Consider the following 15,572-nt stretch of genomic DNA (forward strand, 5'->3'; position numbering starts at 1 on the left):
GCCTTGTCCTAGGCATTTGATTAGGGACATTCATCCTGTACTAAAAATCCATTCACCCCACTGATGATCATTTGAATTGTTTCTATTTGATGGTTTTCCTAAACAAAGCTACTGTAAATATCTGCGCCCATTCTCTTTGTGGACCTATGTTGACAGACATCTTGAAAAATACAGAATATGGGAAGAATGGACCAGAGGGTAGGTGTCCTCGCTTTAAGAAGCTACCAGCAGTCATGAGGGCACCGTTGTCTCCATCCTGTCATGAACGTGACATACAGACAGCAGTTCTAAGATTAGTCATCCTGATGATGTACAACCCATTCTGCTGTCGTCTGACGCATACCCCCATGGCGTGGACAGAACGGCTCTCGTGAGCTCATCTGCCACCTGTAAATGTCTTCTCAGGGCAAAACTTCCTTACGTCTTTTCCCTGTAGCTTCATTGGTTTGCATCTTTACCACTGAGATTTTCAACCACAAGCCCAGAAGCAAATATTTACAAATGTTTTCAACAAGGCCGTGGCTGGTCTTTTCTTCCATACTATGACTTCTTTTCAAAGAGCAGAAGGGCGTGGGCGAAGTCTAGTTTATCGGTTTATGGGGTTTTCTTGTTTGTTCATTTGTTTGGTGTTTTTTCAGGCTGGTTTTGGTTTGATACCTTCAAAACTGACCCCTGCAAAATCACGTATTTGTTCCAAGTATGTTTTATGTGTAAAAGTCTATAATCCAAGCTTAGTTCACTTTTATACAATGAAAAGATCTAAAGATCATTTCGAGGGTGTTGCTGGGTTTTTTTTTTTGGGGGGGGTGTCATAAGGATATCCCGTCATTCACATACTATTTCAGTTAATTTCACACATCAGTTATAGGAGACCCCACCTTTCTCTACTGAGCGGCCTCTGTATTTCCATCAGCCACCAACAGCCCGCATCCCTGAAGAATCTTTGCTCGCTTCCTGCTTTTATTTAGCTATCTTTATAGCAACACCACTCTCTCAGCTTCCAGTAAGTCTGCAGAGCAGGCAGGGTGGAAGTCCTGTCTCTTTGCTCCGTCTTGAAAACCTTTTTAAGGTCCCACGAGGAATTGAGAAATGGCGCACCAGTTTCTTTTTAAGCCTACCGATACTCAAACCGGGAGTTATGGTAAATACTTAGATCTATTTGCACAGAATTGAGATCTTGCGCTGTCCCTCTCATGAGTACACTATCTCTCCAGCTACTTAAATCTTCTTCTCTTCTCTCTCACCATGCTCTGTAGTAACCCCTGTATGTTGTGTCCTAAAGCTACCCTGCAAAATACTACATCGTAATGCCATTACAAATGCTCCTGCTTTGTCATTCTTTAAGAAGGAAACTGAGTTTCATACACCCGTCTTGTGTTCAATCTAAAATGCAGCAGGAAAATACACCACCGCAAGGCAGCTCCGAAGGTTTGCTACAACTCAAATTGTTCTACCCAAAACTTCACGTGGAGTTGGATGAGAATGGCTAGGTTAGAGGAAACTCTAAACTGTCAGCATGTGGTACTCAAAGGAGAGTCAACTGTGTAACTTTGTAGTCTTACAACGGCCTAAATGCTCACCAGAAAAAAAAAAACACACAGATATGAAAACATGATACACACGCACAGTGCTATATACTGCTCAGCCACCAAGGATGAAATCCTGAAATTTTCAGCATGGGTGACACCGGAGGAAATGCCACTAACTGAAATAAACCACGTGACCTGCCGTGTGGGATTGAACAGTCCAACCCAGAGAAGGGAGATGACCTGGTGGTCACCAGAAGCCAGGTGAAAGGGTACGATGGGCCCATTTGGTCCACAGTTACAGCTAGACCTGAGAATGGTTTCAGTATTGCCTTCACATCAAGGGGGCTACCCCTGGCCATCAGCAACACTGTGGAATCCGTTTTAGAATAGCAAAGGAGGCGGCCGAGAGCTCTCACTAGGTGGAGGTGATGGCTATTTAAGATGAATATGCCAAGAACTGTTCATTGATCATTGCACAATTGCACTCATATTTAAAAAAAAAATCCTGTCTCCCACAAGCAGGGCAGTTACCTTGCAGATACATGTATGGATGTATCACAATGTCTCCATGAACATGGGACTTACTATAGATGCAGGTAAGCTTGGAAGTATCGATGTGTACAGTTACCACGAAATTTTTAAAAAATATGTTGAAAATGAAAATCACTTACTTTGTATTATTTAATGTGGAAGCCTGATTTTGAATTGACAGATCTTGCACATCCACAGAATACTCATATTCTGAAGTAACTAGTTAAAAATGAAATAATGGTAGTAAGCAGCTTGGTCAAACATTTTACTGGACCACTCAGAGATAGTGGAGAAAACTCACCGCACCTTGTTCGGGCTCATCTGGCTTTGAGTTTTCAGGTGAACAGTCCTCAGATTTTGTTTGCTGGAAAAAAAAAAAAGAAGGAAGGAAGGAAGGAGAGGGATGGGAGGGGGTAGGAGAGGGGGGAGAGGAGGAGGAGGGAGAGGAGGAGGAGGGGAGGAGAAGAAGGAGAAGGAGGAGGAGAAGGAGAAGGAGGAGGAGAAGGAGAAGGAGGAGGAGGAGGAGGAGAAGAAGAAGACGACGAGGACGAGGAGGAGGGAGAGGAGGGAGAGGAGGGAGAGGAGGAGGGAGGAGGAGGTTGTTATTGTTACTATGGTAACAGGAAAGCGTCAGTGTCCAGTCTTTGAAACCATGCTGCCACTGAAGCACAGCTGACCACCACTTGGCTCCCAATGACTCTGTTGTTACAAAATTTTCACTTCCAAGTCACAAGCAAGGACGTGTCACTATCAAAGATGGCCACGGTATTATCGGGTCCAGAGGAAGTGCTACAAAAATGTTTCCAGGAACCTTAGCACTAGGAGCCAGGGTTCAACTTCTCAAGACACCTAAATGGTGACATTAAAAGGAGACAGCTTATATGAAAGACTCATCTCTGGCTGTTAAATGTAAAAGCCCTGACACCATTATCAGTCATACCTCCACGCCGCATGTTCACGGAACAAATGGCTAAATAAGCCACACAGGGACTCTTCTTACATTGCTTAATTTTTAAGCTTGAACATCAGAGTGCATATGTGTGATGTCACACATTAGGCTTTGCTTCCTGTCTGCATTGGGAAAAGTCTGATAAGTCAAGCTAAATGTATGTACGCCCTCGAACACTTACTGCTTTAGAGTGAAAACATCCCAAACCCTTTCTACCAGCATCGTTAATACCCACAGCCATCCTGCCGAGAAATAACATGCCAGCCATTCTTGCCTGAGCCAGTCGATAACTGCCAAGTGTGCATTTTTAAACCCAAGAAGGCCAGCCGGAAGAACTTGAGTCACTTCCTGTGCTGGAATAGTTTTATGTCAAGTCAACATAAGCTAGAGTCATCAGTGAGGAGGGAACCTCAATTGAGAAAATGCCTCCATAAGATGAGGTGGGCATTTTCTTAATTAGTGGTTGATGGGGGAGAGCGCAGACCACTATGGATGGGGCCACCCCTGGGTTGATGGTCCTAGGTTCTATATAAATCAGGCTGAGCAAGCCAGTAAGCAGCACCCTTCCATGGCCTCTGCATCAGTTCCTGCCTCCAGGTTCCTGCCCTGCTTTAGTTCTTGTCCTGAATTCCTTCAGTGATAAATGGTGGTATAAAAGAGTAATCCTAATAAAACTGTTCCTCCCCAAGTTACTTTGATCAGGTCATAGGATTTCTTGACAGCAATAGAACCCCTAAGTAGGACACTTCTGTTGATTGATACTAAGCCCTGAAAACAGCATTATTAGTCAATGTATCCACATATTCCCAGGCAGAGAGGGAAACCTCATCTAACCCTCAGGTTCCTTCCCTACATTAATCTGTAGACATCTTCCTCCAGATACCAAATAAAGGGACAAGACAGAGAGCAGTCTAGCCAGGTATTTCACGGGAGAGCCATGTTCAATGTACAGAAAGAATACATCAGCTTGGGACATGAGTTCAATCTGAAGACGACAAATTACTAGCTGACCGCTATGGAAGAGAAAACTGGGCTAGCATTCAGGAGAGGAAACATGCGCTTGTCTCTCCCGCAGACCACAAACCTCCTGGCTCCCTTTACTCACAGTGGGCACCGACTGGACGTTAAAGCGGCGAGTTATTAGGCATTGGTCAACTTCAGCATCCACGAACTCTGGCAGGACTGTGGATTCTTCTTTATCCTCTACATTCAGTAAGAAAGGAACAAAGAAAGCAATAACCTCCTTAAGGCAAGCTGGCACTCTGTCCCTACTCTCCAAAGCAAACAGGGCTCCAGTACACCGCCACCTAGTGGTAAGAGCTGGTAGAAGGTTGTGCCTCGACTCTCAAATCCAAAACTAAGCCCTTGAACTCAAAATTCAAGAGAAGATAGCCCTGCAGAGTTGCGTCTCCTGACACCCCCAGCATCTGTCCTTCTTGGCCACTTCCAAATGTCCCCAAAGAGGGACATTAGCAGAATGAGAAGGAGCTTCAAGGGTACGATCAGGTCTTCATGGGATGCCGTTGTATGACCAGCTCAGGGTGTACAGGACTTCTTACAAGGTACCCTCCTTGTGCTTCTACAGAGAATTTAGAGTCAGAATTCTGCCACCTCCCAGAATACATACCTGTTTCTCCTTCGAGGCTACTAGGAATCTCACCATCTTCTTTTTCAAGGCCAGAGGAGACTTTTATCAAAACAGAAGCCTGAAATGAATGGGCCTTTTTAAAAAAAAAAAAAAAAAAGCTCTAAAGCTTTTTATCCCACAGCAAGTTGATGAATTAGGGGAGAGGAGTCTCTGCTATGTTCTTTTGCGTGTTGTTCTTTCCGGCTTACCATCCCCCAAAGCCACCCCCTCCCCTCAACCACCACCTTCTAGGATTAGCCCTGATTGTCCAGTCACTCCCCCATGGTCTTTTGTCATCTGTCGTGGCTTGAATGCACGGTGGCTCCAGACTCCAATGCTAAATAAACTGTCTCTTTATCAGTGACTCAGCCTGTTGATGATGTGTGATATAGACAACAGAAGTAGGAGGGAGATAAGAGGGGGGAGGAGAAGGTGAAGGAGGGAGGAGAAGGTGGAGGGAGGAGAGGGAGGAGAAGGGAGAGGGAGGAAGAGAGGGAGGAGGAGAGGGGAGGAGAAAGTGGAGGGAGGAGAGGGGAGAGGGGAGGAGAAGGGAGGGGAAGAAAGAAAGAAAGAAAAAGAAAGAGAAGAAAAGGAAAGGAAAAAAAAAAAAAACCTGGCATCCAGATTCTTCTGGCTTATGCTGATCTAAGGCCTTGAGTGACTTTTCATCCCCTCCTTCCTTGGCTTGTGGCTCTCTCAGTCTGAGTCTGCAGTGAGCACCCAGTAATGATCCTCCAATCCCTACTCTTTTCTTACAGGAGCTTCCTTCTCCAGGAGCCGTGGCTTCCTCCAGTGTAGACGCCAGTCCTCCACACCAAAGCCAGTTTGGGAATATGGGACTTTAATGGTCCTCACAGGTAAAGGCAAACTGAGCACAGAGGGTCACTTTGTCATGCAACATAACAGAGGAGATTTTTTTTTCTGTAAGCGGCTAGTACTCCTTCGTCTCTCACCCTCATCCTCCCTGTAGGACCTTAAGAACTCTATCTGTAGAGCGCTTTATCACCTACAAGATGTTTTAATGTATAACTCAAAACAAACAAAAAAGGCCAGCCAAGACTCCCTCCCACACCTTACTCCTTCCCTTCCCGTGCTCTTTCCATTCAGTCTCTTTGTCTGTTGTTGGGAGTCCTTTTACCACGAATCTCATTGCCTTGCCTACTGTCTGTGATGGGAAAATGCCCCTGTGTGTGCATAGGAAGAAGCTGAATCAAGTGGGGAGACCACAGAATCCCAAGGTACAGGGCCAGGAAAGACCTGTACAGTGTTGGGGAACTCCCTGCTGATTCCTGACAGGACCAGGAAGAAAAGTCAAGAAGCAATGCTGTCTCTGTGGGAGTATGGAAGGGAAGTAGTAATACCTCGCCCACGCTGCACTGTCCACAGTGCGTGCAATGAAGCCTCTGAAGGCGGAAAAGGCCTTTGTGCCTACATATTTAAGATAATGTCACAAGAGGAAGAGTTCAGACCAGAACCTAGGATTCTCAAGTCTTCTGCTTGGCTAAAGGCTACATCAAAACCCAAGAGATTGAAAATACATTTTCAGATAATCAAAGGAAATGAAGCCAGGCATGGTAGTACTGGCCTTTAATCCCAGCACTAGCAAGGCAGAGGCAAGTGGGTCTCTGTGTTCAAGGCCAGCCTGGTCTACAGAGTGAGTTTCAGGGCTATAGAGAGAATCCCTATTTTAAAAAGAAAAAAGAAATGAAGAAATGAAGAAATGAAGAAAGAAAGAAAGAAAGAAAGAAAGAAAGAAAGAAAGAAAGGAAGGAAGGAAGAAACAAACTACAGAGAGTGGGGGTATGAGGTAAGAGGGGGAGAGATAAGATGATAGATAGACAGACAGACAGACAGACCACCTGTTCGTCTTCTTCCAAAGCTTGAATGGAAGCTTGTGATATGTCAAGTTGCCTATCGAAGTAGATTTCTATTTTCTTTGCTTCTCTCTTGCTGATAACAATTGGCTGCTTCAGGTAAACAATGAACATCTTTATGCTTTCATTTTCTAACAACAAAAAAGTATGTGTCATATCAGGTATGTCAGTGTAACGAAAGCTCTTGTCAACTGTTTATAATTTTCTGCAACGGGAATATGAAGTCATACTAAATATAAACTACTTTGAAATTTTTACTTGCATGCGTGCGTGCGCGCGCGCGCGCGCGCACACACACACACACACACACACACACACACACACACACACACAGAAAAGACTTAGATGTCTATTGAAGGACCTTGCTTTATGAGTAAAGAAATAAGTATCCTCTTGTATGGCACCATTCCATGTCTCTCTAAAAGAATTCTTGTTACACAACAGGTATTTTAGTTTCAAATATCCTAAGCAATATTCTCTTCTCTTCCTCTCCCCCATCCTCTGAAATCCTACAGTTCTAAAATTCAGTTTACAACATGCCAATATCCATGTCAGTAGTCATCTCTTTAAGAGAAGTGAAGTATCTATGGAGATGTCTGTGTCTCAGACAACAGTCCCTTCTGTGATACTGTTGTGACAAATGAACACTCAGTTTCAAGACTGATATTTTCAGTCGATCAAAATTGGATCAAAATTAAAATTCAGTCTCCAGGGGGAAAAAAGCCACCATAAGTACAGGCTAGACAGATGCTAGATCCAGTGGGAAGGTCATGAAAGATCAGACAAAGCTAAAAGCCAAGTACCCACCATGATAGAAAGAAAAGGAAGAGAATGGGAGACACATAGGTCTTCACTTGGGTGGTCCAAGATGGCAATCCCCTTGAAACCATTGGCTAATAAAACTACCATGATCTGCCAGTATAAAACCACGGCAGACTGTAAAGATTTAACACAGGTAAGAACAGACAACAGCACAGCCATCTTTATGTTCATTACAAGTTAGTATCTTTCAAAGAGTCAGTTAAACAGTGAATTGAAACCAATCCACTCTTTGATTTAGAGTATATTTCAAATATTTCCTGGTTGTCTAGTGGTCAAGGACTTGGCATGCTCACTACCTCAGGCTGAGTTCAATTCCCATTCAGAGAAGCCTCTCTTCTAAGTCTGGAGAGATGGCTCAAAGGGCAACAGGTCATTCTATCCTTCCAAAGGACCCAAGTTCAGTTCCCGGCACCCACATCAGGTGCCACACAGACCCCTCTTACATCAGCTCAAGGAGATCTGACACCCTCTTTTGGCCTCTGAAGACATTCACCCACAAGCAAGTACTTCTGGACATGGACAGACACAAACATATAAATAAAATAAATCTTTTAAAATGAGAGAGAGACTCCAAGTAAGAACGCATGGTCAAAATCTGCTCTCAAGTTAACTAAACATAACAGCAACAGAAGCAACAGTTGACGCTCTACGGGAAGGTGTTTACATCTTACCGATAATGAAGAATTTGGTCACGGCTTCCTTCAAAAGTTGTACTGGCTCCCACAGAGCACTCTTGAGGGGAAAAAATGGGGGGGAAGTTATGAATGCATAAATGTATTTACACAAAGAATTCCTAAATGCTTAGGCCTGCTGGGGAAACTTCGTTACCTCTGCGTTATCTATGTAAAAAGTCACACTCTGGCTTCCTAGGTTGAAATCGATCCAAAATTCCTCTAATTTTTCATCTGCTGGTTTTCTCATCTGTGGGAGAATTTCAGCAAACGTTATACAGGAACCTCATGGCCAAGGGTCCAGTTTAAATTACTCACTAACAATAGCCCATGCTCCTAGGACAGAGCTACCCTCTGCTCTTAGTACCAAAATCCCATGTAAACCGGAAGTTGGTCTCAGTCCCGTCCTCCAAGCCCTTTCCAGGAAGATCCGACTGTCCTCGGAATATCTAACAGACACTTAAATGTGTTCCGTGACTCCACCCACACAGGTTTTTCCCTTGGTGGAAATCATGAAGGTAGAGTGAACCCGCTGAGAGTTGAATTCATAGTAAACCATGAAGAGTGATGGAAACTTCTAGCAAGGAAGATTTTTGTGAGCAGGCGAGTGGTGATTTGATGTCACGCTTACTACCTGTCAGGGAACAACTTGAGCTCAGATTGCTTTTATCAGTACAAAGTACACACTCTAGTAAAAATCAAGATTCCAGCAATGTGGTGTTCTAGAAAGAGTAAACGTCTTTTCCGTCCAACTTCCCATAGGCATCTGTCCAGAGGCTCCTCCTGCAATGCCTTTATCCTCCCGAGAGGCCTTCTAGACAAATGTCAGGAGTCCAGGCTGAGCACCACTCATCTGAAATCTTAGACCAGAGTAGTTCTGACTATGGAACGTCTGCATGTATATGACTATGGAAGGGGGTCTGGTGAAGGGACTCGTTCATACCACAAATGGACACTCATCTCCTAAGGGAAATTTATACAGCACTTTATACATATGTGTATTCCCCTTGGGCCTTGCATGAAGACAAGCATGGGACATTTTATGGTTTCTCTACATCTTATTTACTGTGTGTTTGCATTCACATGAGTGCATGTTACGGCATACACGTGAAGGTTGAGAGGAGAACTTGCAGGAGCCAGTTCGCTCCCACCATGCATCTCTCAGGGACCGAATTCAGGTCACTGGGCTTGGCAAAAGCACCTTTATCTGATGAGCCATCTCCATGGGCCGTGTGGCTTTCCCCCCTTTGTGTGCATCATGTGTTTGTGTGTGTGTCCATAGGTGTTGATCCTCAAGTAGCATCTAACTTTCTACATGTATGCACCTGCACACAAGAACATATATGCACATGCATGTACGTATGTGCGTGCGCGCGCACACACACACACACACACACACACACACACACAAATAAGTAAATGGCCCCTCAGAGTACTGACAGCAAAAGTCTGACCTAACTGTGTAAACCTAATAGTGTTTCTTTTCACACCACCCTGATGGAGAGAGAGAGAGAGAGAGAGAGAGAGAGAGGGAGTGGGGCATACACGTCTACCTCCTGAGCGTCGGCAAAAGCAGCCAGGCATGGGAATGAGTAGACCCTGCAAAACACCTCACAGTTAGAAATCGAAATGACCTGGAGCTGTCTTATCGTTTTCATAACTGTGGCATGCTGGGAAGTCTCTGATACACCGGGTTTGTGAGGGGCTTCAACTCTGCAAATAAAGATCTCCTGTGGTAAGATTTCACCTCCAGCAGACAGCTCATAAGTCAGGGTTATCAGCATTCATTCCAGAAAAATCACTTGGTCCTAATTCCTAAAGAGCAGAGTGAATTTAGCAAATATTGTCTCATCAAGGAGTTACCTGTCCATGATATGCCTATCCTCGGCACCTTTAGCCTTTTCAAAATTACTCAAGAGATCCAGGAACTCTCAGGATAGGAAAGGCGGTTGAGAGCACTTGTTGGGTTCAGTTCCCAACACCCACATGGTAACTCACAACTGTCTTATAACTCCAGTTCCAGGAGATTCCATACCCTTCAGACACACACCTTGTATATCTACACAGAGGTCAAACACTCATACACATAGAATAAATACATTTGAAACAAAACAAATCTAAACAAAAGACCCACCCATTTCAGCCTCCCAGGTACGAGGATTACGGTTGTGATCCACCATACCAGGCTCTTCCTAGATTTCCAACCAATTAACCACTTGGGTCCTATCAGTAAAATGTTGATCCTATTGCTCTTCAAAATTAAAAAGATCCTAGATAGTCTTAAAATATTAGACAATATCATATTTACAATTATCCGATAAAATAACCCCAAAGACACATTACCTTCTCTGGTCGCCGAGTCTGTTATTGAGGAAATTGAGAAACTGCCGACAGTCCTAAGATAAATGATATGAGTCTTAGATTTAGAAGCACGCTGTCTTGACTACCATGCTGGCCAACCCTGGGATTCACAGCTTTGTGGCAGCAATGTTTTGTGCCCAGAGAGAAGGTTGTAGGTAAGCGGCCTCCTCATACCCTCAGCGTTACCTACTCAGCTGGAGAATGCTTAGGGCTCAAAAGCCAACGCACGATGGGTGGATTCATTTGGGTGAAAGAGTGAGCAAGAAAATTAGACCTCCCTTAGAGCCCAGTATTTGACCAACTCATCTACCACACACTTCCCTGACACCTGTTCAATACACGTCAGACAACCTATCAACTTTGGGTGAATTCATGTGGACATATTCCCCATGTCTGTCCTTTGTAGATCATCTATGCCATATACTCCAAGAACAAGGACAATTTCTAGAATTCTCCTAAACAACAGCCATCAAGGCAGTGACTATGTCGCCCTGACATCCTAAGGACAAAGAGACACATGGGTCCAGATTTGTCTTCATTTTTTGTTTCCAAGGACTGGGTGTTGTCATCAAACGTTTCTCACACTTCGAATCTGTATTTGGTTCTCAACAGATATGACCAACGTAAGACTTTAATCTAAAACCAATTCAGTAGAGAAGCTGGTGGACTGGGAGGTAGTTGGAGAGATGATTTTTGGAAATGAGGTAATTTCTCTATTCACCTCATCTGTAGAGACAGATGAGGAGTGTCTGGTTGACCATAACACCCCAGACACTCTGGTCGGTTGGTCTGTCTGTCTCTGTCTCTGTCTCTGTCTCTCTCTCTCTCTCTCATGCTCTCTCTCTCCCTCCCTCCCTCCTTCCTTCCCTCCCTCCTCCCCCTCTCTCACTCACTCATTCTCCTTGTGCTAGCTACTTTTATGTGCAGTTGACACAAGCGGGAGTCATTTTAGATGAGGGAACTTTCATAAAAGCCATCACATTCCCAATTTGTCTCCTGGCTCGGTTCCTTCTAAAGAAGTTTCATTTTTATCTTCCCATGTCCCCCCTATATATTTTGTATACAAGCCTGGGGGGCATTTTCTTAGTCATTGATGTGGGAGGACCCAGCCCATTTTGGGTGGTGCTACCCCTGGGATGACGGTACTAGGTGATGTAAGATCAGTGAGTAAGCCTGGAGGAACAAGCCACTGAGCAGCACCCCTCCATGGCCTCTGCATCAGCTTCTGTCTCCAGGTTCCTGCCCAGTTTGGCTCCCATCAATGGGTTGTAATTCAGGATATAAAAGCCAAATAAACCCTCTCTTTCTTGCCCAAGTTGCTTTTGCTCATGGTGTTTTGTAATAGCAATAGTAACCCTACCTAAGAAACTCCTCCTTTTAAGGTAGGATTCATTCCCGCTTTGCGGATGAAATAGTAGGACTTCACCAGTTCGTGACCTTACCTAAGTTTATGCAAACCTCACCTAAGTCAGGTTGGTTGGACTCTAACTTGAGGTAAAACTCAAAGCCAAAAAGTCCCTGGGATCATGACCTTAGAACATACGGCAGCCCTGGAGTCTAAGACATACAATATAAAGGTTTAAACTTAGTACAGTGTAAATCGTACGATAATCCTGATTGCACAGTGGTGTTGAGTAGAAGGCTTCATTAGAAGGAGCACCCAATATGAATGTCACCCTTTCCTGAGGCTCTAGCCCTGATTTAAAGGCATTTGCGAATGAATAAAAGAAATTCAGTAGCAACTGAAGGAGGAAGGTAGATACACAACAAAGCCAAGATCTGTTCTTGTGCTCGATGAAATAATCCTAGTAAGCTTATTGCAAAAAACCAACCAAAGGCCCAACCACCAAAAATCCATGCACCGTTACACCGCAGCGGCTGGACCCTTTGTGGTCTCACCACTCGAGTGCGATTACCAAGGCCAGCCCCCTGTCATGTCACAGAGTCCCTTCCCCACAGCTCTAAGTCTTTTTCTCTTCAATTGTATTCCTACTCTTTGGGGGGAAATCAAAATCAAAATCTCTACCTGCTCCCAAATGTTTTCCTTGCCTGAACCCATCAGATTCACAGTTTCCCTCCTGGATGGATTCCTCTGAAGAGCCCTGTATGTATCTCCTCGTGTGTCCCGCAAGTATTTTGCTTATGCGCCTTCAAATTGTCTCACTGACAAGGGTAAACAGAACATCAAGGATCGAAATCTGATTGTATATTAAGCATCGAGGGGCTGGAGAGATGGCTCAACAGTTAGGACATACTTTGCTTTTGCAGATAACCCTAGTGTGGTTCTCCAGTATCTATGTCAGACAACTGCCTGTAACTCCACACCCCGGGAGTGCAGCACACGCAACGGGCATGCACTCACACACATATTCATTCTTACATACACACACACACAATGAATAAAATTTTTTTTCACCTTTAAGAAAATTAAATCTTCTCCCGAGCCAAAAAACCAGGGAAATCTAAAAGGATCCTCAGTAAAAGCTGACTGGGCAGATGGCCAGGATTCTCACCGTCTCAAACTCCCAATTCTTAACTTCTTTGAAAGCTTCAGCCAGGACGGTATCCTCAAACCACTGAGTAGCGAGTTCATTCCTCCATGATCCAACAGCCATTCGACATAGCGCCTCAGAGAGCGCGACCTGCTGGCTATAATCTAGAGATTCAAACCACAGAAGGCCTAGGTAGATTCTTGTTGCCGAGCAACAGAAAACAAGATATTTTAAAGTCAGCATTGGGTCTAGAGTTAAGCCCGTGGTGAAAAGCAGCAAGACACATTCAGAGTCATTACGACATCCAGAGCCTACTTAAGGATTGCTAGGGGGGAAATCTAAATAGGTTTCATAGATAAGATCTTTAAAATACTATTTCTAAGGGTTAGCAATGTTTTTCAGTTAGCAGAATGTTTGCCTACTACATACAAGGTGCTCCCTAGTTAGTACCATGAAAAAGATATATATGTATAATACAGATGTAACAGATACTTTTTAGATTTTATATTTTAGGCACATTAAAATACCAAGTCAGATCAAATAGCCTTAAGATATTTCTACAGCAAAAACAAAATCTCATTGAAGTTAGGATATTTTACTGCAGTTACATTATATGCTCAAATGTCAAAGAATTCTATTTAAAAGGCAGGGTCTTATTGTAGCTCAGGATGGACTCAGATTCACTCTATAGCCAAGGATAACCATGAACTCCTGATTCTCCTCCGTCCATCCCCCACACGTCCCCACACCAGGTCTAGGGGAGTCAGGGCTCGAACCTAGGGTTTTGTGCGTGTTAAGCAAGCACTCTACAGCCACGGTCCAAACCTCAAATAATTGTACAGGCAAGAAGAGGGGTGTAATCAGATGGACTGACAAGGCAGTAGTCCAGCGGGGCTGGGGATTTAGCTCAGTGGTAGAGCGCTTACCTAGGAAGCGCAAGGCCCTGGGTTCGGTCCCCAGCTCCGGAAAAAAAAAAAAAAAAAAAAAAAGACAAGGCAGTAGTCACAGAAGGATATGAAAATCTATAAAATCATCATGTAATTATTATGCAGATTAAATGTAATTATTATGCAGATTAAAAAGCATAAAGATTATGTTTGGGAATCAAAAGGTATCTGAGTCAAAGACAGGAAGGAGGGACACAGAGATAGAGGGCTTTATTCACAACTGTGCTGTCTTTTATTTAGAAGAATTTTAGTTTAAGCACGCGTGACAACATATTAGAATGTGACAAAACTGGCCAGTAGGTGTCTGTTAGCTTTATGATTTTTCAGCAGGCCAGAACCTCTTGGAAGTAAGAAAACAAAATTGTAATTTCCTGACTTCAAACAGAGCATAATTTATTCCTCATATTTCCAACATCTTCATACATCTCTCCTAGTGCCCAATATTCTACACATTTAAAATTCTAAACACTTCTTACCGCCCACGGTCAAGATCGTTCTTGCCAATTCTTTCCTGAAACATTTACACAAATTCCGCTTTACTGAGATGAACAGCAAGAGGTAAACCCTTATCAAATTAATAAGTTTAAAACCAAGAGATATATTTTTGAAATCAGTATCAGAATTTCCACAAAGTGTGATGCCTTTTAATAGAAAAATTTTCAAGTTGGCACAGTGATGATCAATATGCATTTTAAAATGTTTTTAATTCTATGTGCACTGGTGTTTGTTCTATATGTATGTCTCCAGATACCTTCAACTGGAGCTATAGACACTGTGAACCACCATGTGGGTGCCGGGAATTGAACCCAAGTCCTCTCAAAGAAAAAACAGTGCTCTTAAACACAGAGCCCCACATGCGTTTTTGTTTATCTGTTTTTCAAGACAGGGTTTCTCTGTGTAGCCCTGGCTGTCCTAGAACTCATTTTGTAAACCAGGTTGGACTCGAACTCAGAGATCTGCCTGCCTCTGCCTCCAGTGAAGGGATTAAAGGCATGTGCACCACTGGTTGGCCTGATAGACATTTTTTAAGAGCTAGAAACTGCTGTATTTTTGAGGTTCTACCTTCCACTTCGTGAAGCGAATTTAACTTCCTAAACTATGAGGGCCCAGTGAATGATCTCTTTCTGATGTTGGTGGTTTCTTACAGTAGCTTGGAGATTTGGTAGAGAGATTTTTTTTTCCCCAAAACAAGGTCTAACTGTAGCTTAGGCTAACTTTGAACTCATAGCAATCCTCCTGCCTCTGCTCTTACAGGCATGAGCCACTTCTAATTGCTCTCTTTTCACCAATCGCCAGCCTGTGAAGTACACATTTTACATATAATTTGACACCCGATGAAGCTGAGACCTTTGGTCCTGTGCCTCCCGTTGTAACAGCTTGACGAAATTTTCAACTGATAAGCTTAATTTAGGGACATAACAAGAGTAGCTATTACAGTTGACATCACTGTTACACTGTAATCCTCTCTGGTGTGCATCCATCCATGCTGGCGTGTCCACCAAATACTAAAACGCACGCTGTTTATTTTTCTTTAATGTCTGAAAATCATTTGCTCGTTTGGCTGGCGGGGGGTTGGATGGAGGGATACCGAGGATCCGGAACTTCATTCAGGTCCATCCATAGCTCTTCCTGTTTTGAATCCATTCCACTATTTAAGTGCAAACTGGCCTTAACTTGTCTCTGCCTGAGTGAGTGGGAAGGCAGTAGGAACATCACTATACTTGGCAAAAACTCTCCTTTTAAAGAATAAAGAAGTCTTGTGGATTGGG

The 15,572-nt window shown here is 43.7% G+C and overlaps 1 protein-coding gene across 1 annotated transcript in view; it reads right to left on the minus strand.

The window, feature by feature from the left end:
- Sycp2l (synaptonemal complex protein 2-like) overlaps positions 1-15,572 on the minus strand; it is a 52,594-nt gene that overhangs the window by 24,077 nt on the left and 12,945 nt on the right. The window contains 11 exon segments of the mRNA XM_039096438.2: positions 2,201-2,279; positions 2,367-2,424; positions 4,115-4,212; positions 4,637-4,730; positions 6,496-6,641; positions 8,004-8,064; positions 8,161-8,253; positions 9,557-9,602; positions 10,347-10,399; positions 12,878-13,020; positions 14,280-14,314. Coding sequence (XP_038952366.2) covers positions 2,201-2,279; positions 2,367-2,424; positions 4,115-4,212; positions 4,637-4,730; positions 6,496-6,641; positions 8,004-8,064; positions 8,161-8,253; positions 9,557-9,602; positions 10,347-10,399; positions 12,878-13,020; positions 14,280-14,314 — 906 coding nt within the window.

Source organism: Rattus norvegicus, chromosome 17 (genome assembly GCF_036323735.1).
Source record: "Rattus norvegicus strain BN/NHsdMcwi chromosome 17, GRCr8, whole genome shotgun sequence".
In the NCBI taxonomy this organism is placed as follows: domain Eukaryota; kingdom Metazoa; phylum Chordata; class Mammalia; order Rodentia; family Muridae; genus Rattus; species Rattus norvegicus.